The sequence below is a fragment of the Lates calcarifer genome, linkage group LG1, assembly GCF_001640805.2.
Source record: "Lates calcarifer isolate ASB-BC8 linkage group LG1, TLL_Latcal_v3, whole genome shotgun sequence".
Classification (NCBI taxonomy): Eukaryota; Metazoa; Chordata; class Actinopteri; family Centropomidae; genus Lates; species Lates calcarifer.
The window spans coordinates 4362109-4389471 of NC_066833.1; the positions used below are offsets into that span (position 1 = coordinate 4362109).

Here is a 27363-nt window from a genome sequence, read left to right on the forward strand (position 1 = left end):
AAGCTTGACAAGCTATGACCTTGTGTCATCTTCTGTTCATACATGGAATGCGCTGAAATAAAGCATGAGTCCAAGTTGGTTAATTTAATTTATACATACATTTTACACACAAGGACTGTGAAAGCATTTTTACAAATTCTCAATTCATACATAAATGTAAAAAAAGAGATAGCTGTCCACATTACATCACCTATAATACTGTGTAGACATGGATGTTTGAACATTAGCACAAGGGAAATTGGAAAAAAAAAAAGGGGAAAGATACAAAAAAAATATGTATATCTGTATAAATATAAATTCAAGAGTAACAGAATTGTATCATACATTAAAAGCATTGGAGATAAGCAGAGGCTCCTTAGAGTAAAAATACAAAATCAAAAGGATACACAAGAAAATTTCGCAAAGAAATCAGATCAAGTCAAAGATTGTCAGTCATCACTCTCTAAGCTTAGAAACAGAAAAACAAAACACATCCAGGAAACACCTCACACACTTTGTGGCACTCACACACTTTGCAGAGAGTTGCGGCTCTCATTATAAAGCTATTTTTCACGCAGCAGTCTGTCCTGGCTGATGCTAGATTGGCAACGCAGTCAACTAGAGGTTTAGAGAAGTGGAAGGATGTCTTGCTCAGGCGTCTGGACCAGCTGACAGAAAAACAGGATGGGGAAGAGGGAGAGAGCAACGCCTGTCTGCTTTAGCAGTCTCAGTGATGGTACCCTTGAGCAAGGCACTTGGATCCATTATGGATGAAGACTGTGCTTTATCTAGGCAGCTCATAGGCAACACTGGCAATGTTTACATGCAGGATACTGTCTTTAGTCCAGTTTAAGCCACCATCAAATACATTCATGAAAAAAATATTCTGTCACATTGTGATTACATTGAGGTTTTTTGTGTATTCAGGCAACAAATCTGTACAATCCAACAATCCACTCCAAATAAAATCAACAGCCTCATCACCCACCCAATTTTAACACTGTACAGTTGTGAAAACACAGTTTCCATTTCCTAAAATATGTTGCAACCAAAGATACACAGAGTTACAGAAACATGCCATCTTAACAGTGTTTCCAGGAGCCTTTAAAGGAAAGAGCCACTTTCAGATTATACATCTCATCAGTCTTTCATTGAAGAAGTTGTAATTTATCATCCTGCCCACTTTCCCTTAGCCTCCGCCTAATCTAATTCTACTTACTGTGAATTATTGACTAGAATAAGAACAATAACGTCAGTGCATGTAAACAAAGCCAGTGTGAATGTGAAACAGAAGCATGCTCTGCCAATTTCCCCACATCAAGAGTAATAACAGGAAAAAGAGGTCTGTGAAAAAGAGATGATAACAAGAAGGTAAATCTTTTAAGATTGTGCTGCTCAGTTTAGAACAAAAGGCACATTTACAGAAAAAAACTTGAACTTTAAACAATACATTGTCAAGCAAAAATAATAATAAAAAACCCAGAATCTTCTGTAACAAATCTTATCCACACATTTTTTCATCACTCTGCCAGTTATGCATCAGAGAATCACTCAAAGGTTCTGACTTCTTTAGCATTCCCAGTCATTAAGTGAAATTCACAATACTGTTGGAACAGTTGGGTATTGATTAACCAAACAGCTCAGTTCAAAGGGAGCAGAATTACTGTTTACTGATTGTCAATAAGCATGAAGGTACTGGATGATAGTGTCGTCTGCTGGGCAGCAGAGCTCTAATACAGAACAATGGCACAGGTCTGTAGTACAGCGTTAACAACACTCAAACTTGTGGTCATTTCAGATAAATAAAGAAAATGTACCAAACACTAACTCTTTTGAAATTTAACCGTTTGTGTAAAATAGAATTAGCTATTCATTCTTATTTTCCAATTACGTTTCCTGAAGTCCACCTGCCTCACTCCTCCTCTCACTTTTATCTACTCTGCTCCATCTCTTCCTGAACCAGAAACCTTTACACCCTCCTCTCCTGTGTTCAGGACCAGCCTGGCCACAGGAGGCAAAGAGTCTACCAACAATGTTCTGCAAACACTGATCATCATCATCATCATTCGCCTTCGTCATAGAGCGGAGACGCACGCTCAAACATTCAATTAGAAAGGCACATAGCTATTTACTTTCAAAAAACCCAAGCACACTTGGCAATAAAGCCAAAACTTCTTTAAGCCACAACAAAAGAAAACAGGTACACATGTAATAACAATTAAAATAATAATGTAAATAATATTAACCACAATAATAAGCAGCATGATGTAACTGAAGAGGAAAATATATATATAAACCAATATATTTGTACATTTCAGTACTAGATGTTCAAAAGGATATTAAGTGTTTAGAAAACTATATATAATGTATTTTTATTTGTATTGCACATAGTCATACTATCACATGTTTGGCTGTTGTAAGAACATGTTGCTTTGTGTTTTTGTGACTGCCCCCAGAGGACAGAGGAGGCTGGTTAAGTTAAAATGGTTAAAATGCAACTGTGGGACTTTGCAAAACAGCTGTAAAATTGTGCATGTTGGTGAATGTATGTGTGTGTGTGTGCTTTGATTCTCAGTCAGAAAACAACTCAGCCTCACCCAACCGGACAGACTCAGGCCTGTCAAGGTCTATGTCTGATGTCTCTTAATTTTCTTGAATCAGGTTTAGCTTTGTTTTATTCATCAGCTTCCCCTAAAACAAAGCAGACGTTATGTGTTGTGCTAACAGGTGAAGGAATCTGCCCCTCCTCCTCCTCAATAAACAAGATGTATCACTTGAACACGAAAACCTTTTTATACTAACTCTTCTTGTAATTTAGAAACTCACTGCATTTGAGGCTTACAGTGACATTTCTGTTGTGCTTCAGTCTGGTTTGATTTTTAGAGCCCAAACCAAACTTTTCTGTAAGTTAAGGACTTTTTGGAGGTGACTTTTGAAATAGTCAGTCTGAACAGTAACAGGAGGCATGTCATAAAAACAAAGACATTTGTAACAGCAACCCAGGCTCTGTCTAAAGGACAAAACACTGAACTAGAGTTGGCACAAAATGAGGCAGCTGTGGATGTAGAAAATAGAGCAACCAAAAATATTTTGTTTGGTTCATTTCTTTTTTTTTAAAATTTTATCTATTACACATGGAGATTTAAAAATGATTATGCTAAATATATAAATTTGAAAACTGATGCTACCAAAAGGGGACACATTTTCTTTCACACCCACCTCTTTACACGGTGGGTGAACGTGTAAAGAGGAATCTGGGAGAATTTGTTCATCCATCTGGTCTGAGACGACTGATATCTACCTGCAGAGACCCACGCCTTTTTCACCCTTTGTGACCGAGCATGAGCTGTACTGGATAAATGTGCGTGAGTGTGTGCACGTGCATGCATGTGTCTTTGTAGCTTATTTTGCAGCAGCTGTGAAAGAGGCATGTTGCTTATTCAGTCCCCCCACCCCACAACCTCCCTCCCTTTCCCCCCGCGATCAACGAGTAAACTGGTTCCACTCTTCACATTGTCATGTCCAATATTTGAGTGTAAAGCAGCTCAGGTAGAACAGGAAGTAGCTCCCTGTATCAGACAATCACCATCGAGGTGTTTCAGTCGTCCATAAGACCAAGGGTGGAAGGAATGGGACAAGAAACCGCTGGAAGAACCAGAAGCAGTCCTCGAACTAGAACCATTAGATCCAGACACTCTTACATTCCCACGGATATTAACTATCTCCTTTCAACCTGAACAGTTTCTGAGTATTGCTCTGCTGACCACATACACTTCACCCTTGATGCAGTCAGTCACATACAGAATGTTGTCTCTTGGTCCCAGATCAGGGGAGTTGAGTATTTGAAGTCACTGTGGACACACTATATATTCCACCAGGTGGCGATGTTTGTCAATCCTGCTCCTGCAATTTAACAATCACACATGCCAAATATGCATAAACACACAGAGACACATACACAGAGGAAGAGCAGTGGCAGGTGGGAGGGTTATGAGCTGAATAATGCTGAACAATAATCGTCAGTAAGAGACACACACTGCTCAGGAAATCAGTCAGCAGCTCTAGACATACACCGGCTCACATCCCTCTCCTTGCTCTCCCTCCTCCTCTTCATCTTCCTCTTCCTCCTCCTCCTCCTCCTCCTCCTCCTCCTCCTCCTGTTCCTGTTCCTCCTCTGGGCCCATGCCACTGGCTCCGGTGATGCTTGGTGGCCCCTCGCTGGCCTCAAGTGGTTTAGGGTAGCGGAAGGGGCAGCCATTGTCGTCGAAGAACCTGCGGAAGGTGAACTCGTAGAAGGCGTGCTCCGGGTGCTTCCCATGCGGGGAGCAGAGCATGTCCAAAGCCCGGGTGCTGTCCCCGCTGTCACTCCACGCCCCAGGGCCGCCCTCCTCCTCCACGGGGTCAAAGTTGGACGTGTCCATTGGGTGGGCGATTTTGGGCCGGTAGGGTGCAGGTTGCTGCCGTAGATTGCTAGAGAAGTCCATCTGGGTGAAGAAGGGGTGGGCCTTGATTTCGCCAGCGCCGTTAGCGCCCAGCCGATCCTCTGCAGAGCAGCAGAGACGACCAATGATATCGACAGCCTCAGGGCTCAGTTTGACCTGGGCGGGCACCTGCAGTGTGCTCTCCCAGTTAATGACCTGTGGAGAGGAAAAACATAACACACAAGGTTAGCACAGCTACAGTAATGTCAGATGCAGATGTTTTATTATTATGTCATATAATCAGTGTGTTAGGTGTTTCCCAGTTGCCATTTTTTCTAGACAACTGTATCTGCTGAGGAAGATCATCTGATATGACTGAAAGGTTCAGGAAAGCTATTGACCTTGAGATGAAATGGTTTGTCAACTGGACAAACTCCATCTTCTGGGAAAGATTGTGAGACACAATCGAAAGCTCCTGAACAGCTACTGAGTGAACCCAGTGGTGTAAATGTTCTTGTTTTTGACCCCTTACTCCAAAAAGACCTTGTGATTCCAAAACTGTATCTGTATGACCGGATACTGCAAGAGCTATTCTGAGATATAATTGAATATGGCACTGTTTTATTCACACTTCTTTGTTGTTCATAAAAGTCTGAATGTAAGACCAGCAGGAGGACAGATCTAATGCGACCCTGATTAACTGGCCTGTCCTGCTGCTGAACTGATCCAGAGACACCAGGCTGACATTCATTCATCCACTGGTCTGTGATTTAATTTCTAAATCAAAGGGGGGATATTTTTCTTCTTCACCAACCTTAATCTGAGTCTCTGTGGGTGTGGGGGCCAGGAAGGGCGGCTGTCCCACCAGCATCTCAAACAGGATTACTCCCACGCTCCACCAGTCACACAGCTGGGTGTAACCTGCACACAAGGCACAAATATCAGATTAATCTATAAGTGCTATCACTGTAGAGACAAACATACAGCACAATCCACTGTTACAAGTATTTGTACTGACACATACATACTGTGTTGGCTCTATACTTAAGCACAAAACAGAAACAAAATTGTATTTAGTTAATGAATCACTTAATACTGAATTCTTTAGCCTCTGGTCCATTTTCAGACACTTTCCAAAGAGCTAATCCAAACAATGACTCCATGTAAAGCTGGCTCTAAACAAAGCAGAAGCATCTTATACCTGGGTGGTTAAAAAAAACAGATACATAGTCTTTTCAGTCACCAGATACTTTTATTTCAGACACTGTTTAGCTGTAACTGCAGTAATTATCCATCTAGCTCTCACCCACCTTTTCGCAGCAGCACCTCAGGTGCGATGTAGTTTGGCGTTCCCACCAAGGAGTGAGCCAGGCAGCGCTGGTGCTGCCGGTTGGCACGCTGCTCCAGCGTCATCAGCCGATCGCCGCAGCGACAATTGGACACGTCATCCCAGAAGTCACTGGGCTCCATGCTATCCTGTCTGACATGACTTCCTAATAACGGCAGAAGAGGAATGATGCTATTAAACAGCACATGGAAAACACACAGTGACACACTGCCTGGATTAGCTGGATGGGAAAGGTAATGCAGATAATGCACCGCCCCACTTTAACATTACATCTACTGGCCAGAATGTAAAACAGGCATACATGTATATTTCATTAATATCAGTATAGTATTGTATTTTCTGGGGATACCTTTATAGTAATTACTGTGAAGACAATCAACTATTTTCTATGCATCAAATGTGTTGATATCAGTCAAGTTAGGATCAATATCTGTGTTTTATCTACAGCTATACTGGACATACACTCTCACTATTGTCTCATACAAGTGATGAAAATGTCCCTTAAACAAATCAGTGATAGGATGTGCCAAAACATCCTCCTGTTAAGCACAGATAAAGCTGGAGACAAAGAAGAAGTCAGCTCTCAGTCACATTACACTTCAACATTAAAGACCACATAGAAATCTTGGTCTTAGTCATGGACCTAAATTTCCACATTAAGATAATAACAAAATCATCCTATGATCACCTGCTGCACTGGAATCTTTATATTTTTTATTTAATCCATCTCATTCTAATTTAGCTTATTTTCATCTTCTGTTTACATCTATTTTTACTGTCTCTTTATACCTTTATACCTTGTGTGTGTTTTTGTGTCTCATCTAAAGCTCTTTTTTATTGCCTTGTTGCTGAGAGGGTGCAATAAAGTAACTTGTCTTGTCCTGAACATGAATTTTAAGACAACACAATCAAAGCCTGAGCTTTAGGATCAGAGAAAATAAATGACATTATATGAGCTATGTGAGAGTAAGATGTAGCTCTAAGAAAAAAAAATCAGTGAATATCATATTTATTAGTACATGACATTATACAGTTTATTGTTACATGTATGTTAGATGTTAAATTGTGTGTATTTTAAGATATCTTGGGCTTGTAGCAGGAGCAGAGCTCTATACCATCATCATTAACTACCTCACCTTTCTGGTAATACTTGGAGTTGTGCGTCCAGCGGAAGCCCGTGCACAGGCCAAAATCAGTGAGCTTGATGTGTCCGTCTAGGTCGATGAGGATGTTGTCGGGCTTGATGTCGCGGTGGATGAAGCCCATCTTGTGGACGCTCTCAATGGCCAGCGTCAACTCCGCCACATAGAAGCGTGCCAGAGGTTCGGGGAAGACGCCCATTCGAATGAGCAGGCTCATCATGTCTCCTCCGGGGATGTAGTCCATGACGAAGTAGAGGCTGTCGCGGTCCTGAAAGGAGTAGTAGAGACGCACCACCCACTCATTGTCTGCCTCCGCCAGGATGTCGCGTTCTGCTTTCACGTGAGCCACCTGCACCAAAGAAAGTCATTTGAACTAGTTTGCATAACAACTGACAAACAAACTCAGGACGTCTTCAAAACGGTAATACTGTGCACTGTATTCATATAAATGTATTAAATCACCTGGTTGCGGTTGAGGACATCTTTCTTCCGAAGTGTTTTCATGGCATAAAGTGCACCGGTGTCCACTTTACGTGTGAGACACACTTCACCAAAGGCACCTATGCCCAAGGTCTTGATTTTGACAAACATGGATTTGTCCATTTTGGCACGGCGTAACCTGTTGTAGTTGGACTCTTTCTGGTTCAGCATCTTCCTCATTTGTTCCTGCTCTGCTTCAGACAGACCAGCCTGGACAACAGTTGAAGTAGAGAGAGAAGGCGCAAGTTAATTGTTTTCCATTCAAGATTAGCAGTGACCTAGGAATGTGGCATGAGCTGAACCCGGCACCCTGACCTCTGTTGTCAAATTTAACTCATTATGTTATTTAACTGTCTGGGTCTAGCTGTGGTATTTTTTTCTCCTCCAAAAATGTCTTTCAATCGCTTCAAAGTAGGTCGAAAGGGCAGAGGCCAAAGCCATGATTCAGGACAAGCTCATGCAAACACAACAGCGAACTCACTGACTCCTCATACCAAGACAGTGGTTTTGTTGTCTAAAACAAAGTCCTGAGGGAGAATTTTCAGGATGACAACGACCCATTATCATTCTCATCTCCTTTACAGACGCAAGAACTTTACCCCTGGGTTTTCAGGCTTTAGCCCATCAACTACAAATTGCTTATGACCAATTTCCAAAGCATGTCGAAGACTTTCTTTATTGAATTTCCGACAAAAGACACAAGTTGATTTCATTTTCTCTCGAAATAAACTTCCAGAGACTCAATGATTGCTTGAGACAGGATCATCTTCATAGTGAACAAAGTGCTGCTATTATTTATTTGTCTAAACTTTACTCAGTTGATGATGCAATTCAGGATGTCTGCTCTGCTGAAAAGCACCACTTCATAATTGAAAAATGTTGCTGCTTGCAAAACAGCTGCTACTTTTATAATCTGTTTAACACAAAAATAAACATGAGAGCCATGTTTTCTACTAAAATAGATCTGAAGCACTCTGTAAGTCTCTTGAAGTGGAGTTTTATACATTCACATAGCAATCTTTTAATGCTTTATGTTCTGTATATTTTAGGAATTTAGGCATTTGTGGCTCTGTGTTACACTCATGACAAGACTTGTATTTTCATCTTATCTGTGAGGCCATCTCCTTTACCTGCTAAATGCAACATTGTGACATGAAGCACTCAAGTGCTGTAAAATGCCGTCTTACCTTGGACATCTCCTGTTCCAGCTGAAGCCTTCGGTTGAGTTTCTGTTGGTAGGTCTTCATCACGTTCTCTATGTGCTGCTCCATGTAGAACTTGAAGGCGAAAGGCGAGTAGGTCTTGATGCGCGACTCTCTCTTCTCCTCATCACGTCCATTTTTCCTAACTGGAACAGGTGACGTCTGTATCTGTTTCTTGTCTTTCACTGCTTTTTCTCCCTTCCCCATCTTCGTCTTCTCTTTAACCTGCTGGTTCTCTTCTCCCTTTCCACTCCCTCCGCTGCCGTTGTGTGTGCTTCTGGCAGTAGGGTTGCTGAGGTCCTGAGCTCCACACATGGCTCCAGCTCCTTCCAGGGCCCCTGGCTCACCAGCTGCCCCAGACATGAGCAGGTTTTTGGGGTAAGGTGGCGGAGGGCACCGTGGCTCCTGAGCAGACTCAAGGGGGTAAGTCTCCTCTGGCATGTAGGCCAGAGACTCTGCTGCATCCTGGGCCTGAGCAGTCATCCAGCCAGGGTGACATGGTCCCACAGCTGTCTTGGGCTCTGGCCTCATCACACGGATACTCTTGACTGGCTGTTGAATGGGTGGGGATGTTACAGCCGTGATTGTGTTCGGTGGCCCCAAGGAGGGCTCCTGTTTTCCAGCTGTAGGAGGTGCAGCCATCGCAGGCCGGACACCATTAGGCCCCGCAGAGCGACTGTTGAAGGAGTTGGTTCTGCTGGGGACACGCACCTCCCCCCTGAATGGGCCCTGGGGCTGGGGTTGCCTGGCTGAGGGGGCCCCTTCAGGGCCTTGGGGCCCTGCCCAGTGGTGCTCATACAGGTCCAGGTTGAGGCTGGCCCTGGATGGGGTCATCAAGCCTTGCTGCAGATCTGAGAAGTCAGGGCCCATGGCTGCTACCCCACCTGGGGAACGGGACATCATGTGGACCTGGTGGGAGGTGGGGCTGGCCTGTCGGGGGTGGGAATGAGGAGGAAGGTACAGGTTAGCAGGGTACCCTCCCCCTGCTCCTCCTGGCCCATTCTGACCCATGGCCCCTTTCCCCTGCATGTTAACGTAGTTGTCAGGGGGTGCCATGGGGGGCGGTGCCATCTTGTTCTGGAAGGAGGGGGTCCTCTTGACACCGTAGCTTGCAGGCTCCATCATGTGGGGTCTAGGCATGACCATAGTCATAGTGTGGGCCTGGGACAGGACCCCCTGGTGGCTGTGGCTGGAGCTGCAGAGGCTGTCCAGGGACATTATAGCTCATCATAGGACCATGCTGCTCCATACCCCCAGGGTAGCCTTTCTGCTGGGCCCCGGGGGGGTACATGGTGTTGGCTGGGTTGCTCTGGGTGGCCATCACTGGCGGATAGGTTCCCATACTGGGAGGTCGACCCATCGGGTTTCCCATGGTGGGGCCCTGTGCTGCACCAGATGGGGGCATCATGTAGTTCATAACAGGGGGGGCACTCATATAGGGTCTGGGCATCTCTCCCTCAGGGCCGTATCCTGCCGCCCCCTCATACATGGGAGCACCCATCTGATGGTATGGAGGCATGACACCTGCCTCACCTGAAGCCTCCATCGCAGGTCGGTGGTCCATTGCATTTGGCATGCCAGCTTTTCCTATGAAGACAAGGAATAAAGCCACTCAATATACTAAGCCAAAAGACCGATTCAATTTTAACGGTATGTTGTTGTTGAAGCTAAGTAGACCAATAAGAGTGTTTCAAAATCCACAGGCCAGATTGAACTTATTGAGGTTGTATTTATACCTGGTGAAGTCTGCTTGATGACACGGACAATGAGCTCATTGCGAGGGTCAAGGTAACCCATTTTGCTGATGTACTCTAAGGCTGCTTCAATGTTCCTGCTTCCTGTCTGCTTCAGCGCCCGCACTGCCATCTCCTGTGAAGCACACACACACAAACGATAGAGATACTGAGAAACTTTTTGATACCGTGAACTACTAAAACACGTTGGTCAGTACCATGTGAAAATGTATTAAGGCTCTGCGTCAAAACACTAATACATTCATATAAACACACAAAAAACACTTAAAATAAGATATTGTTGCAAGTATCTGCAATTAATCGCACAAAAACGCACAAACAAGAAATGGAAAATGTCTGCCTACAACACACATGAACACCTAATGAGTGTGAGTCTGCTTGGAAGGCATCCATAAAGGCAAAATAAAAAGCACAAACTTGGAAAAAAAAAACACAGTGGCCCCGTAGGTGCTCAAGCACCTGCATCCTCTCCACATGGGGTCATGTACCAGTGACTTCCTGTGCCTGTCACAGCAACACACAAAGGACATACCACCAAAACGAGATCAAATGACTACTAGAAATTCAAAATAATTTATGTGAAGGTCAATATGTTTTTATTACTGTCTGTTTTGTACTGAAACATGCAATTTCAATATTAAAACACACCTGAAATTGAAGTGGTTAATGTCGGGGAAAACGGTGAGCAAACAGTTTTAAAGTTGGCATTCAAAGAAAATTCTGAGCCAAGGTAATTACTGTAAAACCACAAGATCATTTGTAATGGGTGCAATTATCTCATGTGAATGGTTCAGCAGTTGTAGCCCAGCAGCAGGGTGTGGTCCTGTGTGTACCTCAGACAAGCTTCACGAGAAATGACCAGTGAGCACTCCCTTTAACAGAACTGAACTTTAACTCTTTAACTCTTTAACTCTTAAATCTTGGAAACAGGATTTTCCGGTCATCAATAGCGCACCAACCATATTACTACTGTCAACCTGATTTTATTTGCATAAAATATCATAGTAAAAGCTTGAGATTGTGTTTTATTTTCTACTGCGTTAAAGTTAACTAAATGCTCTTGAAGATCTCTAGGTTCTTATTCTTTGTGTGAAATGGCATTCTATTTTCCCTGTGGTGTGTGTCCCGCCTCCCTCAGACCCACAGGTGGGGCATGTGGAGCTCATCCCATGCCTGGAGACTTGAGCTCCAACAGGTGGGTCACTATAAAAGCCCAGCGGTATGTAGGTCACCTATGTGAAAAATGTTGCAGAAAAAACATGAAGGAGGAAACACCCAGAGCATTCCTTCCCAGTTTATGGCCTTTTATATTAAAACAATGCCAATCATTCCTTTTGGTTGTCATGTTAATTTAAAGCAGATTTTTATAAGCTTTTCAACACATGATTAACACCAAGACATCTGAACACGTACTCAAGCTGGAGCAAGTCACAGTGACCAACTGTGGTTCTGATTTATAGTTTGAAATGTTGGGCTTTATATCAATTTAATAAAAAAAAAAAGTAAACAAAAGCCAAGCTGACAGTTTCAGAGACTTAACTTTATAAAAAAAAAGTGCCTGCTCCCATAGGGTTAGATTTTATAGACTTTATGTCATATAGATTTAATATCTAATAATAGTTTTCACTTGAATTCCTTTCTCTAGTGTAGAGCGAAAACAGGATCCTAGAATGACCCTGTCTGCAAATTAAAATTCAAAATGTAAAATTTAAAGTGATGAGACAAAGGTGTGAAAATACATCCAACTCCTGTTTCCTTTACTCTAGTTAATATGTAAACAAACAGGAAAAGAGTAAGATAAACACAACAGAAAATATGTCTTTCCCTCTCTGACAGAACGACCCACACCTAGATGAGGAAATCCCCTCGAATGGCATATGACCTCACTGCAAAGACATTTCAACTCAGACCTCTGCCTGGCCGCTCTGACAGAGCCGGCGTTCGGCCCCCGACGCTCAGGCACCCATGCTGGACACACGCAGTAACAGCAGCCACAAATGAAAGTCCTCATGTCTTCATGGATATAGAGAACTAAACATCAACACATTCTGGATGCAGAAAGAGGCTGGCTTCTACAACAGGACAATGATCTGAAACAGATGCCAAAATCAACCATGAACTACTTCAAGAAACACAAGCTGAAGCTGTTGGAACGGGCCTCACTGTCCTCTGGCTTGAACATCGTTGAAAATCAATGCATAGATCTTAAAAATGCTGTGCAAGCAAGACAGCCTAAAATGTCTCAGAATAGAGTGGGTGAAAACTTCTAAATCAAGAACAGAAAGACTCTACAAAAAGTGTTTACAAACTATGATATCTGTTTTGTAGGGCGTCCACACTTTTCCACATGCCATGATTATTGTTTAATTTTTCTTCTATATTTTAAGTTCATGAAATAACAAGTAGTAGTTTATTTCTAATTCATTTTCTAAGGTTCATTTTTTAATGTCTGTTTGCTGCAGGTGTATTTACTGATTAAATTACATTACAACAGCAATTAACTATGTAAAACCAACTGACTGATAGATTTATATTTAATTTGTAATTTCATTTCATTTTATTTTATCTGATTCCTTGAGTAACTGGAGCACTAGAGCAAAAGTATGATAATTGTGAATAACTTAATCCTCAGTATCTTAAGCATATAGTTGCAGTTTTACACCCTATATAATATAGGAAATCTGGAGCTGCCACCACTATAACATGTGCATTATCATTTATGGACTACTGCATAGATTTCTTCACTGCTCTTCACAAAGAGACCATTAAACACCTGCAGCACATTCAGACTGTGGCTGCCAGGTTTCTAACAAGAACCAGGAGAACTGAGCACATTATTCCTACTCTTAAATCTTTACAATGGCTTTGAGATCATTTTCAGAAGATTTTAAAGTGCTGCTGCAAGTTTATAAATCAGTCTGCAGCCTGGCCTAGCAGTCAGAAAAAAGTGCCTGGAGGTACAACCAAAATGGTAAAACTATAATTTAGTTGCTAAGCTGCACACAGATGGAATAATTCCCTGATGCTCCTCAATGTGCAGCAACTTTAAATCAACTTAAAAACGCTCATTTTGCCTTGAAGACTATTTATTGTCATTTTAATTAGGCGGATTTTGGTATGAAGATTCAATGTCCATTGGAATGGACAGAAAAATAATACATAATTAAGTATTTTTTTGTGTTTAGTAAAAGTAAATAAGGATGTGTTTCACAACAGAAGTGACAAAAATATATGCTTATTCTTGAAATATAAGGAAAATACAAAAACAGTGCAGGAGGGACGTTTTATCCCAGTGCAGCCATTTTGTGCCTCTTCTTTCTGTGGCTTCTCGGACAGACTGGCCACCCTTATTCGTCAGGAGGAAACTAAATCAAATATAAATGGTTTAAAAGCAGGACTGCTCAGCAACTGTGGACACAGTCAGCTCTCAAAGCCAGGAAATGCCAAGGCAACACACTTTCTATGCCTTCTGCAATATGTGTGTGTATGTGTGTTTGGTGTCCATCACACTGCGTCTACATACAGTAAATACAGTAAAGCATGCACACGCCCGCTTTCATCCCCTCTCATTACATCTGCATGTTCATACACATATAAATAACTATGTCCCTGAGCCCAGATTGACCAACCCCCCCCAACACACACACACACACACACACACACACACACACACACACACACACACACACACTGTTTATACTCTGTTTCCTGTGTGTACACATATGTGTGTGTCTGTTGCATTCCTGCGTAGCCAGCAGAGAGTCCTGGCTGCCAGAGCCGCCCAGTAATGTCACATTATGTCTCTTTCTCTCTCTCTCTCACACACACACACACACACACACACACACACCACACACACACACACACACACACACACACACACACACACACAGTCCTCTCTCACACACAGTCCTTCTTTCTATCTCGTTTGCTTTCCTCCTGCTTCTCATATCAATTTCTTCTTTTAAAATCTCATTTGCTTTAATGACATGAGATGAAACACAACGATTAGAACTTGGAAAATACATTTTTCATTTCACTGTGCCTTTAAATACTATTCATTCATTTGCCCTCTGCAGTGTAGAACGGAAGCCTGGCATGATCTCTTTCTCCCACTTTGGCGTCAAAAAATCTTTTCCAATACAGGATATTAAACCAGTCTTTGTAATAAGAATAAAATATTTGGTTTAAAACTTCACTGCAAAGTATCTAGGCTGACATTTAACCAGACTCAGAGAGTTATATTAAAACTGACAGATATATTGAACCGTCAAAACACAGGAACACTTTTTATTGTTTGTTGCTTCCTCTCTTGGATTGTGTGTGTGTGTGTGTGCGCGTGCACGCGTGTGTGTGTGTGTGTGGAGGCGGGCCGGTGACCCCGGCTGTCATGGCGACAGATGTTCCTTGCTCACATTCCTCAGCCCAGGAAGCAGGAATTCAAGCTATTTGCAATCTGGATAGTCTTTCTCTCTCTCTCTCAGTTGAAAATATCCAGGCCACATTTGCACTCCTGTCATAATGGTTGCGGGCTGCAAGCCACCAAGTTATCCCAAACGCATAATCACCAGCCTACAAACTCTACACCCACACACACACACACACAATGCTTGAGGTACTCAAACATATGCACACTTTTTTTTTACACAAATGTGATGATTACCAAAGTTATCCTGAGAGGATTTTTTTAAATATTAGCTGTCTCTTTGACCCAATTCTGAAACACATTCCCTTCAAATCAAAGCCACATGGAGGACGTTCAGGAGCTGAGTGCAGTTGGATGGACATGCTGAGAGGGACGTCCATGCATCATTTCCACACAGAGATCCATAAAACCTGCATGGTCTTCCTCCCTCCTCTCCCAGATCTATGGCAGTAACAAAGCAGCAAAAAGCTGTTCTGCACACAAAACAAGTGGACAGAAATGCTTCAGTGAGTTACGCCTTACTTACAAATTATTACAGTGTGAGCCGAGGAAAGCCAACATACAAACCATGAACACTAACACATACACTGCTTCCAAGTCACGTCCTGTTGGCCTCATCGCTACATAAACACTGCAGTGTTTGCTTGCTCACACGTTGAAGGCTTTGATATGCCTTGCGTGGACCATATTCCTTTGCGGCCGCAGTTTGTGCTGTACATACAGTGAAAGGCCGGTGAGGATCGCGGATATATTCAGGGAGGGAGAATGCTGAACTGCTTCCCTTCACTTCCTCTCTTTTCCCTGTCATCTCGATGCGTGGCATGCCACTACGTCCCCCGCTCCCCACCCTCGCTCCCCCTCCAAAACATTTCCTCCTTCAAAAAAGTGATTATGTAACGAGCCACATTGCTCTGTAATTTGCAGCTGGAGATGACGGGAAAGACGAAAGAGGAGGGGGGAGATGAGGCTGACTGATAATGCTTGGGCTCAAAAAAAAGAAAAAAAAATAAGAAAACAGGGTTGCCTTGAGAGAAGGTGAAGGAGACATTAGCTCAGGGGTCTTCAAGGACATACTAAGGACAGCTGTGCTAGAAAAACACAGACCCACATCCCAAGTGGGCTAAAATGGTCCATCACAGTAATGCATCCAGAGTAACAGCACTACAAAAACATTAGTACAGTCAAGTGTATGTACAGGTGTTGGGGGCGAAGGTCAAGAGGTGTATAAAGACACACTGTGGTCTGTATTCAACATGAATTGGAATCAGAGGCAGTGAAGAGAGCTCTATAACTGACTGATTTTACCTATTTACCTATAGGCTTTTACAGAATATGTTACAACATCTTATCAGGCATAATCTCACACACAGCACTGTCTTCCAGTGATGTTTTTTGGATTATGAACTCAGACTTCTGACTGGTTATTTCCTCTCATGCCTCCACAGATCATGTGTGCATGTGGGCGGTCAGCTGGCCCTTAGCTGTAGTATTCTCCAGTTCAACTATAGCTATTCACTATAGCTTTAACTCCAGGTTAAAGCTATAGTGAATAGTCGATTAAATCGATTGGCTGATTAACATAAAATTAATAAACTATTTTGATAATCAATTAATAGCACTATCCATTTTTAGGAAATACGCCAAACATCTGATGGTCCCAGCTTCTCAAATTTGTTGTAAATGACTATAAACAGAATCTTTTTGGGTTTTGAACAGTTGGTTAGACAGAACGGGACATTTCATGACATCACCTTTGGACGCTACTCAATTATAGCAGGTAGTTTTCACCATTTACTGACATTTATGGACAACAACAAATAATCGATTAACTGACAAAAATAATTCTTAATTGCAGCCCCAACGCAACTCATGAGTCCAGTTTTGTCAGTGCTAGTTGTTTAAGGTCAGTTTGGCGTGTCAGGGGAAAGAAATCAAACTAATGTCTGGATGCAACAGCCTTATAAACACCAACCCCACATAGACTATGTCCTGTGCTCAGTCAGAAACTCCAGTCTGTGCTCTCGCTATTGTGACATTAATTTTGGTCTAACATGTTTTGAATGTGGAATCATTTGAGTGAACCTAAAACAAGTTTTGGATTCTTAATTACTCACATTTTTATGGTGCACCATTATCAAACTGACTTCAGTTATGACTAATCATTAATTCAACGTAATTAAGCAATCAGACCAATTATTATCAAAATATGCATTCATAGTAAGACAGAAGCAAACACACACACATGGATTTACAGAGACACACAGTGACAAAGACTCTGACAGACCAGAGACAGAGGACGAGAGGCGACACGCTGGGTGGCGACTCGACTACAGCAGAAGGAACTGTTCCACCCTGCTGCCATTGAATGTTCACTTCCTGTTTGTATTGACTGGGCCCACACTGGTGTGGTCCATTCACAATGGTGGCAGCAATGGAGGTCAACTAGCCGGCACTGAAGTCAAGGAAATGGCTGCCATTGTAGCCTCTTCCACTAACTTTGACAGATGTTTGAAATGCACTGGAGGAACATCAGTGTGAGTGAATGAACTTTTCACACTCCTGACAAGAGTAATTTTCCTTTGTTAAATTATTTTGTAATATACAGTAGAGCTGCAACACTTAGTACATTAATGGATTTTTCAAGCTAAACTACAAAACTGGATTCAGCTCTTCTCCAGTATAAGGACTTTTTTCTGTTGTATCATCCTGAACTGAAGACCTTTAGATTTTAAGCGGTTTGTTAGACAAAACAAGACATCAAATGTTTTGTAGCAGCCCTAATATACTATACCCTGCATTTTCAGAGCAGACTAGAATTATGGCCTTGCCATACACCTCCACCAACTAGTCCAGTTACAGGAAATATGGTTATATTGTTGAATAATGACCAGAAAAGTGTTTTTTCAGAACACTTAAGATGCCACAGCGAAGTTGACCTTTGACCACCAAATTCAAATCAGTTCATCCTTGAGTCAAAGTGAATGTTTGTGCCAAATCTGAGGAGATTCCCTTAAGGCATTCCTGAGATATCACGTTCCCAAGCATCAGACAGATGGATGAATGGACAACCCAAAAACTTTTGAGACACGGTACATACATGCCGTGGCAGCAGTTTTTGTAAAAATGTGGGGAAAAAAAAAAATCAGGAAAAAAGATTAAAAGTACTATCAAACATCTACATCTAGATACTTGCTAACATGCTGAATTTACTGTCAGGTGCATTTTTCATGTTTATCTGAAGGATAGTTTGAACAAATCCACTTCTTCTCTGAGCTCATTCCTTCAGTAAATGTACTTCTTTCTTTCCCCCACTGCTACTAAAACTATCTATAAAGTGCAAAGTTGCCCAAGTTTCTAGATCAGATTTAGAAACATACAAATCAAAATGCAAAGAGCATGACTAAATTCCAGACATCCTGTTAGGAGACCAACCAAGCCAGACCACTAAAGTCTTACTGAGCAAAGCACTGAATCAGTCGTACAAGTCTGCTTTTCTCTACTGTCCTCCTTAAAAGAGACGTCTAAGTATGACTAAATTACCACAGTGCATTTAAAAACAAATCACAATTGTGCAGTGAAACAGATAAAAGTAGGTGGTGAAATGCTGAAAACCTTCAAATACTTTTTCCCTGACCCTCTAATGCAGCACACACTCCGTTCAGTCGTGTAAGACGGGGAAACAAGAGGCTGAATGAAGGCTCTGTTATCAGCAAACACCCAACAAACAGCGGGTCTTTGGCTATGATAAGTTAAAATCAATTTGGCTCGGACCCATGGCCTCTCCCTGCGGGGGCAGCCTCATAACTTTGCTGTAGCGAGGAGGATTTCTTCGCAGGGCTGTGCATGGGCTTGAGCGGGAGCATTCTTCACATGCCAAGCTCCATCACAGGGCCCGTCCTCAAGCCCTTTAACCACTGATGTACCAAATCTAAACTGGACCAGCTGCATTTTGTGATGACACGCTGTGATTTTATTATTTGGCTTAGTTGCCTCTGAAATCTTCTTAATGTGAGAAAAGAACACTGTGACTGAGAAGAGAATACTTTGAGGGAGGTTTTGGCAGCTGGTCAAACTATGCATGCAGAAATTATTGCACATTGAGTGTGACAATGTCACAGATGCAACAAATACAGACTTCCTCATTCATTTTCAGTGAATCGTGCACCAGAATGAACCTCTATGTGGTTGGTTCATATTTCGTATTTAAAGAGCACACCACAGCAACAAACCTACACCAACTCAATCCTCCTGACAGTGCCACTGTCGAAGCACCTTCAGTTGCATCCCTGAGGTGCAATGATCTGTAGTGGTCCACTTACATAACTTGAGTATTTGACGACATTAAGTATGTATTTTTTTGCTGCATTTAACTTCTTGCAGATATAACTTTCAAAACACAACTTGAGCTTTAAATGAGATGAATTAAAGTGGTTCTAAAAGTGTGGAGATAAAATGTTGTGGTTTGATGCTGAGGTCAACTCTCCTTCTCCTCAGGAGGAAGTGACCCCTGATTAACAGCAGCCACATGACTCCTTTACTCAGTGATCTCTGAGACTGAAGGCTGAGGGTGAAGGAGGCCCTCACTCCACAGAGACGTTTGATGGTGCATTCCTCAACTGAGGACAGACGGAGTAAATGCCATACAGCCCAGTTGGGAAATTCACCTGATATTTCAACACTTCAACACTCAGGCTTGCATTATGTAATCACCGCTCAGTGCACTTGGCGAGGAAGACTTGTATTGTATTGCATCTGCAAGTGTATGGCACTCTTGGCTGGAGGCAGAGCAGCTTTGAATATCTGAGTCAAGCGGCCTTTAGAGCAACAGAACAACACACTCAGACGCACAATACTATTCATACACTGCACGCAACACATCCTCTCTCTCTCTGCTTCTTGTGAACGTCTCACACCTCATGGCACAGAAAAATCAATCATAATTGTAACTTAGTCTAATCAGTTATGATTCCTGAATGTTATAAAATTGCACCTATTTGAAGCACTGTATCGTGCCCATCAGGATTCCTACAACAACCAGACCGTTATACTTCCTCTCTGTGTGGCTCACCTGGTCACAGCCGGCGTTGACCAGCTCTTGCAGCATCTGCCGGTTCACCTCCCCGGCCCCTGCAGGGTGTCCTGACCCAGAGGACGGACCTGACTCGTTGGCAAAGGGCATGAGCGACTTGCGGATTTCCCGCAGGGCATTCTGGTAGTTGTTGAACTTCTGTGGGGGTCGGAGCTGCTGCTGACGGCTAGTCGTGTCTTTCCCGCCCTTGCAGTCGGCCCCTCTGCCACCGTCGGTCCGGGAGCTGCCTCCGTGCAGAGCCTGGCTCACCAGCTTGGCCGGCTGCTTCAGGCCCTCCTTGATCTCCTGGAGCCTCTGGCGCGTGTTGCCCACATACGGGGCAGCCGGGAAAGTCTTTGGCCTCATGGCCTCAGTGGCCGAGGGCAGGCACCTACTCTAAAAGGGAAACACACGTGCCCGCCCGCCAGCCCCCACACACACACACACACACACACACACACAGACTAGCACACACTCCCCTACACCCTCCAAAAGATCTCTTTCAAGCTGGTTGACCTAAATAGATAAAGAGCCTCCCGCAGCAGATTGGAGGCACAGATGTGGGAGCCCTCTTGCGTGTTCTTTATTTGTTTGTGTCTCTCTTTGTGCTTTTCTGATTCCTGCTGATGCCAGTGGGGTGGGTGAAGGTGATGTGGGGATACTACAGGCATTCCATGGTGTGGCTTTCAAGGCTCAGGTTCCAGCTTATTCCAGGAAATGCAGCCGGTCACGAGGGCACCGCGGAGCCAAACCATGATGCTGCCAATCTGCGCCTGCGGAGGAAGGGATGCAGTTAGAGCATGGAGACTGTGGTCAAGCATAGTGTTGATGTTTTTCTTATTTTCTAAAATTAAAGCAAATACTGGGCAGTTTACATCATAAGCACAGGAAAGCTGTGCTTTTAACTGAAAAGACCAAATATATAGAAGCGAACTAGAAATGAAAACGGCTCATCAGAGAGGACACCGCAAAACAAAACACAAAGAGCCTCAGACATTCTGAACAGAAGGTAAAGGCCTTGGAATTTGAAATATGTTGGCAATTTAAGGCCAAAATTACTACTGTGAATCCATAACACAGGTTGTTATATGTTGTATATGCTATATGCATATCAGTGCACTGGAGCAAAACACTATGTGTAAAAGGAATGAAATTCAACATACAGTTGAGAGTTTTAAGCTGGTATTCAAAGTCTTCAGCCACTTTTATGCCAACATGGACGCCAAACAGCAAGGGTTTGATGAATTGAAGGCATAAATGTACAAAGAATCTTGTTGTCTGAGCTAAAAAATGTCAGAAAAATGGCAAAAGGGACAACTAGTTTTGTCTGATAAACAATGATACAAAAGAAGTCGTGAAAATCTTCACATTAGAGGAGTGGGAATAAGCAAATTTTGGATTTTCCTTTGCTTGAAAATAGATTCCAACAACTACTGTATGTACGAATATCAAAACAACTGAAGATGAAGTCTCCATCAATCACCTAACGTATAATTCAACAACTGGTTTCAGCTCTGCAAGATTTCGGTGGCATCACATCAGAAGGGGCTGACAGGATCAGCTGTTATCTAGTCTTTAAAACAAAGTCTGTTCCAGCCTGATATGATTCTGACTGATTTTTATGTCAAAAAAGTTTGAGACTGGTACAACCTGGAAGTCTGGAAGTCACATTCGGCATCAGTAGTGCTTGAGCAGTACGGGTGCATACCTAATGCATAATTCAGGAATGCTAGGGGTTGTAAAAAAAAAACGCCACCTGTCTCCCCCGCTCCGCACCCCATCGATGCATAGCTGTGGTTGCACAAGTCAGCCCCTGTCACTGCATACTTCTGCTGCGTGGTCATCAGTAAACACCCCTGCAAGAGCACAGAACTCCAGCATGGGGTCAAAACAAGTCAGGAGCCCTCCCTGCCTGCGATGCTCCCGTGATCGGACATTTTAGACCATTTGACGGTCTTATCTGGAGGAACATATTCCGCATTCTGCCACAGCAGCGTTACTCCTCCAGTGCAGATGGGATGACGTGTGGAACAAACGCACATGTTCCTGTCAGAAGCTTCACGTGAGAGCCGAACAATCCAACCAGAAACACTTACAGTACATCTGGGGAGACACAGTGAGATGTGGGGTGTTTGCTGCACTGATCAGAGAGAATGAGTGGACAGGAAACTACAAAATTAAGGCTAATAAGCGCAAAATTGGCGACAAACACAGACTGTGGCACAAGTTGGGTTTAGTTATAACTGAAGCATATGCCAATACCAGTGTTTTTGCACTGAGGCTACTGACAGCTGATATTCTGTATCTGCAAAGTTTACCTATTTTTACACTTAAAAACAACAAAGATTCAGTGTTTTCCACAGGAATTTACTCTCGTCTGTATGGAAAAGCCTCTGACAAAGAATTCTGTCAATAAAACTCACCAATGACACTATTCTCTTAGGGAGTTAAAGCAGCAGGATGAAAACCAGACTAATGGTGTGTCTGCATTATTGTGGAAAAACAGTCGGTCATAGAGTTTTAATAGAGGCTAATATTGTATTACATTTATCTTGCTTGACCCTGGTAACTATATGTGACATGAACGACATACAGCTGAATTTAGAGCTTATGTGTTTGCTGTGTTGACAAAATGGAGGTTATGTAATGTTTGCATTTCTACGTTAATGAGCTTGAATGGAACTGACAGACCAAACCTGGTGGGACATTCCAGATTATTAAGAGAGAGAAAATGTTTCATTTTTGCTTTCTCTTTTTACATTTATTGGTTTCTTTTTCCTTTCTTTCACTTAGCTCGAGTCTCACTTTCCTAACCAAAAAACACCTCTTGACAGAAGACCCTGAAACTGACAGGCAGGTTGGTTTCCTGCCCAACCGAGCAGCTCACAACCTTCAAATATCTTTATAGAGAAGATTTCCGACTGGCTGGCAGGTGATGTCTAGTCTCCAGATACCGATCTGGTTGGTTACCAACATGGAAAACCTGCCAGACATAATCCCATTCTGACAGGTTTCAACTTGGCTGTGGTTTTAAAATTTTGTCTGCTATTCCAACTATTTTGTTAAGCAACCAACCTTTAATTGATCTGGTTGTATATCAAAACGTCTGACACGTGAAAGTAAATGATGAGTTTACTTTAGTTGTGTAGGTCAATTTTGGGGCGTATGTGGCAACTATACAGGATGATTACAACAATGACATGTTTTAGATTTGCTACAGTTCTGACTGGCTTCTTCCTCACAGCAAGAGCAACTGAGGCTCCTGGATCTTGTAGTATTTAGAGCAATCCACCATGCTGAACCAACTTAAAAAAAACTTGACATCTCAGAAAATACATTGAAATACTTCGGATGGGTCATAACACAGACCTATAGCATCATTATCATTATCATATTATCCAGGAGACTCCCTGTGTTTATATATAAAGATATATTTTTAGCTACTATGCAGTAGATAGCAGAGGAAAACTGGTATCATGACTTTCACACCAAAGTAGCCAAACAGTAGCCAAGCACCACCACCTCCTCCCTGGCAGTCTCCATCCCTTTGGGCCATTTCTAAGAACGACACAGCACTCATCGTTTCTACAGATAAAACTTTGTATAGACAAAAACAAGTTGCCTTTTTTATACTGGTGGGACAGGGCAGGCTAGGGTGGGTCCAAGCTGCATAAATGTTGCCCCATCTCTGGGATCTCTTGCCTCCATTCCTGTGATGCTTTAGGCACCATGTCCAACCAATGAGCATGCCATTCCACAAGTAACTACAAGTAAACTCATACCACCATTGAATCATGGGACAGACTGTGATGACCAAAATAAACCAAAAAAAAAAAAAGAAAAAGAGAAAAGCCAAGATCTATGGATGATCTCTGTCTGGAAATAGGCTGTAGGAGGGTGTCTGAGGCAGGTCCAACCTTAAAAATCTACCAGGAAAAAAACCCATGTGCAAAGATATTTCTCTGCTGAAAACCATACCTCCTACACACAGCATACTTAACCCTCTTCATCAACACATTCCTAAACCTGACCTCTGACTTTAAACTGGACGACATCCAACCTGGTAATCACAATCAGAATCGCAAAAAGTACCCACACCCATCTTAATGTGACATTATGCCTGATACTGAGCCCTGAAATCTTGATAAGTAAATGAGTAAATAGACAACTCCACTTGTTTTGGCAAGGACTTGCATGTGAAACAAGTGAAATAACTGCGTCTTCAACAGGTGTTTTCATACATTTTTTTGGAGAAACAAACCACTCAACTGAATGTCAAAGCCAATGTGAATCACTTCAACGTGCAGTTCCTCTAGCATCCACAAGATGTTGACTCCATCTTCACTGTAAGTGGAAGGAAAAAAAAAACACCTCTTTGGAAACATGCAGCTTATTTTCCACCAGACCTTTTGGCTTTAAATAGCTAAAAGAGTCAAAGTCACTTTTCATAGTGTGTATCATGTTGGTGAATTCTTGCTTGGAGAATTTTAAAGCTGCAAGGTTTGGGCTGTGTCCCATCTTGCTGTGCTGGGCTGGCTGCTGTCTCTACCCCAGCTCTGCTCAGGTTTCCTACCCTTTGCCAAAATATACTGTAGTTTTACTGTTGTTGAGTTTTCTGACAATATTTTGAAGTAGAAATATGTTCTGAGGTCTTTTATTTAGCACAGAAACGTGAGCAGTTCACAGATAAAATTGTGACAGTTGCCAGACTTTATCGCTGCTGGCCAGATTATATCTAACTTGTCTGAGAGATGTCAAAGAATTTGGGTGGTAATGTCTCTGCTCTATTTGGGAAAAATTATGAAGAAAAAGAACTTCCTAAATGGAAATTGTGGAGCTTGTGTGGCCTACAGGTTTGATGGACAGGGGAGACAAATAAGTAAATCTTTATTTAAATGGCACTTATCAAAACAAAAGCTAAAAGAATACAAAACAGAAAGGGAAACTCCAACCAAAGCTACAACATTAATCAGACAAAACGGCAAATATCAGTTTAAAAAAAGCGAGGGAGGATAAGTTATAGTCAAAACAGTGAGAGATAAACTATTCCAAGATAATCCTCAATCAAGCTCTTGAGACTGTAAATGTCTATATGTATACAGAAATTCAGAAATGTTCTCAGGAGCTCCATCGTGTAGAGCCTGGTAAGTAATTTTAGACTGAATGTTGTTGAGAAAAGGGTGAAGCTAGTAGCACTGACTGCCTCAGCTAACAAGACATATTTATACAATGAGAAAAGTTGATGAAAAGTCACTGCAGCTTAAAAGATCAGTCATTGGGAAACAGAAAGCTTAAGTAGTGTGTAACCCGCCCTGGTAAAATTATTTTAGCACTGTGTGACTATGTTTGAAATTCTCTTGTGTACAAACTTAGATTTCTCCTTATGTGTGAGTGGATTTGAGAACAGGGAGGGATTGTAGAAACTCTGTAATCTGAGCTCAGGTTAAGAGAAGAGATCATGAATCAAACTTCAGCATTCAAAACATCTCTTGTGCATGCTTCTACAACCCACTGTGTTCATCGATCTCCAAGAAAGGACACACATGCACATCAGAATTCAGCCCAGGCCTTGGTCTACCACCATAGTTTACATCCATCGAACACAGTGGTGGTCTCATCCCAAACTTCACCGAGCTCTTTCATCATTTTGCCACCCAGTTTGTTGCTTTATTTTCAGAGCGGGAAACCTGCTGGTGCATGATAGAAAACACACACAACACAAAGCTTAAATGGCCACAGCCAACATCTGCCAGCATCTGTTTGTAGTCCAGTGGTGATTTCCCACTGCAGTCATCCCTGTGGTTCTTCCCTGACAGATGCCTCTGCACTGCCTGACAGAATCAAATCCAGCTGTGGTCTGATACCTGAGTGAGGACACACTGTTGTACCATCATAGCCTAAGTATAAAGGGCCTAATTGTTTAAAAAAAATAAGTAATATGTGTAAATGTGACCCCCTGCCTCAGGAAATAGACTGGCAGGAACATAAAGTGTCTAAATAAAACTTATGAGCTGGTATGCATAACCCATGCCTGTTGCTCAGCGTTCAGAGGAGTCAACTGGCCCGGCACTGAAACCATGAACAATTAAAACACCTGAACTGATAAGACTAAAAACACTACTGGCAATTAAATGTAGTTAAAGTGGGTCAGGCAGAAAGAGAGAGGGTGTGTGTTAGAGCGTAGTAGTAGCACACCTGAAACACATGGTTGCATCAGTGCCAAACTATGCAGGACTTCAGGACTTTTAAAAGAGTGAGAACAGCCCATTTTAAACAAATTATCGGCCTCTGTACATTCCCCTTCAATGCCAACAGACTAATAATGTTTCTCCCATCATGTTCAATGTGAAAAATAAGATAAGACCCAATAATTTCAGGGTTAATTTGGAGAGCCTTTAACCACATGTCACAGATTTGTGCATGCATAAACACCACTAAAACACTGAAATTAGCGCAGGGTTTGTTGATATTCACAACATATTAGCAACAAATATACAACTGTGTAGCTCTTGGATCTACTCTGCCATAACTCAGTGTGCGTTAGAGGTCCCCTGAAAAGTTGTGGTCCCCTGCAAGAACTTGGCAAATTCAGTTTAAGCGCAATTAATTGAAATTATCACCAGGGGATAATGTAAAAACAAACTATTATGGTTAGAAGTTGACTCTCCAGATTTGTGCCAAAGCTTAAAACCCTTTCAAAATGTTATCTTGTGTAGTTTACAGCCTTTGCACTAGGGCCCGTGGACGTGAAAACGATAGGAAACCCCTGTTTTAACGTCCTGTGGCCTTCTCCACTGTATCCCAGGCTGAGGTCTGGGGGGGGGGGGCAACACCAGAAACCCCCCGTGCACAAAGACTTTACCCCAAAAGAGAGGGTTAAAAAAAAAAAACATTCAGTTTACTGTAGCCCTCAGTTTAACAGACGCATGACGGCACTTTTTCCTCAGCAACAAGTCGTGGAAATAAATTACACCACCACCACTCCCCTCCCCAAAAAAGGTAACTCTCAACTTACCATGTGATAGAAGTAGCAAGAATAACTCAAGATTGGAGAGTGAATCCGGTCAAACGGCGACTTTTCTTGTTTAAAATAAAAAGTCCGTTTCTCGACAGTCGAGCGCGTAAGTTACAGCCGAGTTGGGGCTCAGTGTAGACGGAGGAGCTGAGTGAATATGATAAAATGAGCCTCCATTTTCTCCCCAGACTCCAGGCAGGATCAGAAATGCAGCACAAAGTTGGACACTCGCTGCATTGTTAACATTCCACAGGTCACGTGAGGGACCGACGCACGTCAGCAAACAGCCCGAAGATCGTCTATTCGCACACATGACCCACTCTGGAATTTGTTTCAGTTAAACTGAACAAAACCAGTTGCGGCTCCTATCTAACTAAACAGCCATGCTTAATTTGATGGGATTTCATCACTAAGGCATGGCCGGTTTACCTGCTAGAAGTGCATGCTTTCAAATATTGTGTTGTTGAGGCCGAAAACAGAAAATTAAGTTAATAAATTATTATTATTGATAAATTATTTTTAAAGCAT

The 27363-nt window shown here is 42.5% G+C and overlaps 1 protein-coding gene across 1 annotated transcript; it reads right to left on the reverse strand.

Moving 5' to 3' along the window:
• Positions 1–69: 69 nt before the first annotated feature.
• Positions 70–27071, reverse strand: lats2 (large tumor suppressor kinase 2). The gene is given in 10 exon segments (XM_051066306.1): positions 70–4616; positions 5215–5321; positions 5711–5893; positions 6885–7239; positions 7353–7580; positions 8558–9706; positions 9708–10159; positions 10309–10441; positions 19821–20593; positions 26836–27071. Coding segments are annotated over 9 exon segments (3549 nt in total). The 5' UTR covers positions 20187–20593; positions 26836–27071; the 3' UTR covers positions 70–4040.
• Positions 27072–27363: the final 292 nt, after the last annotated feature.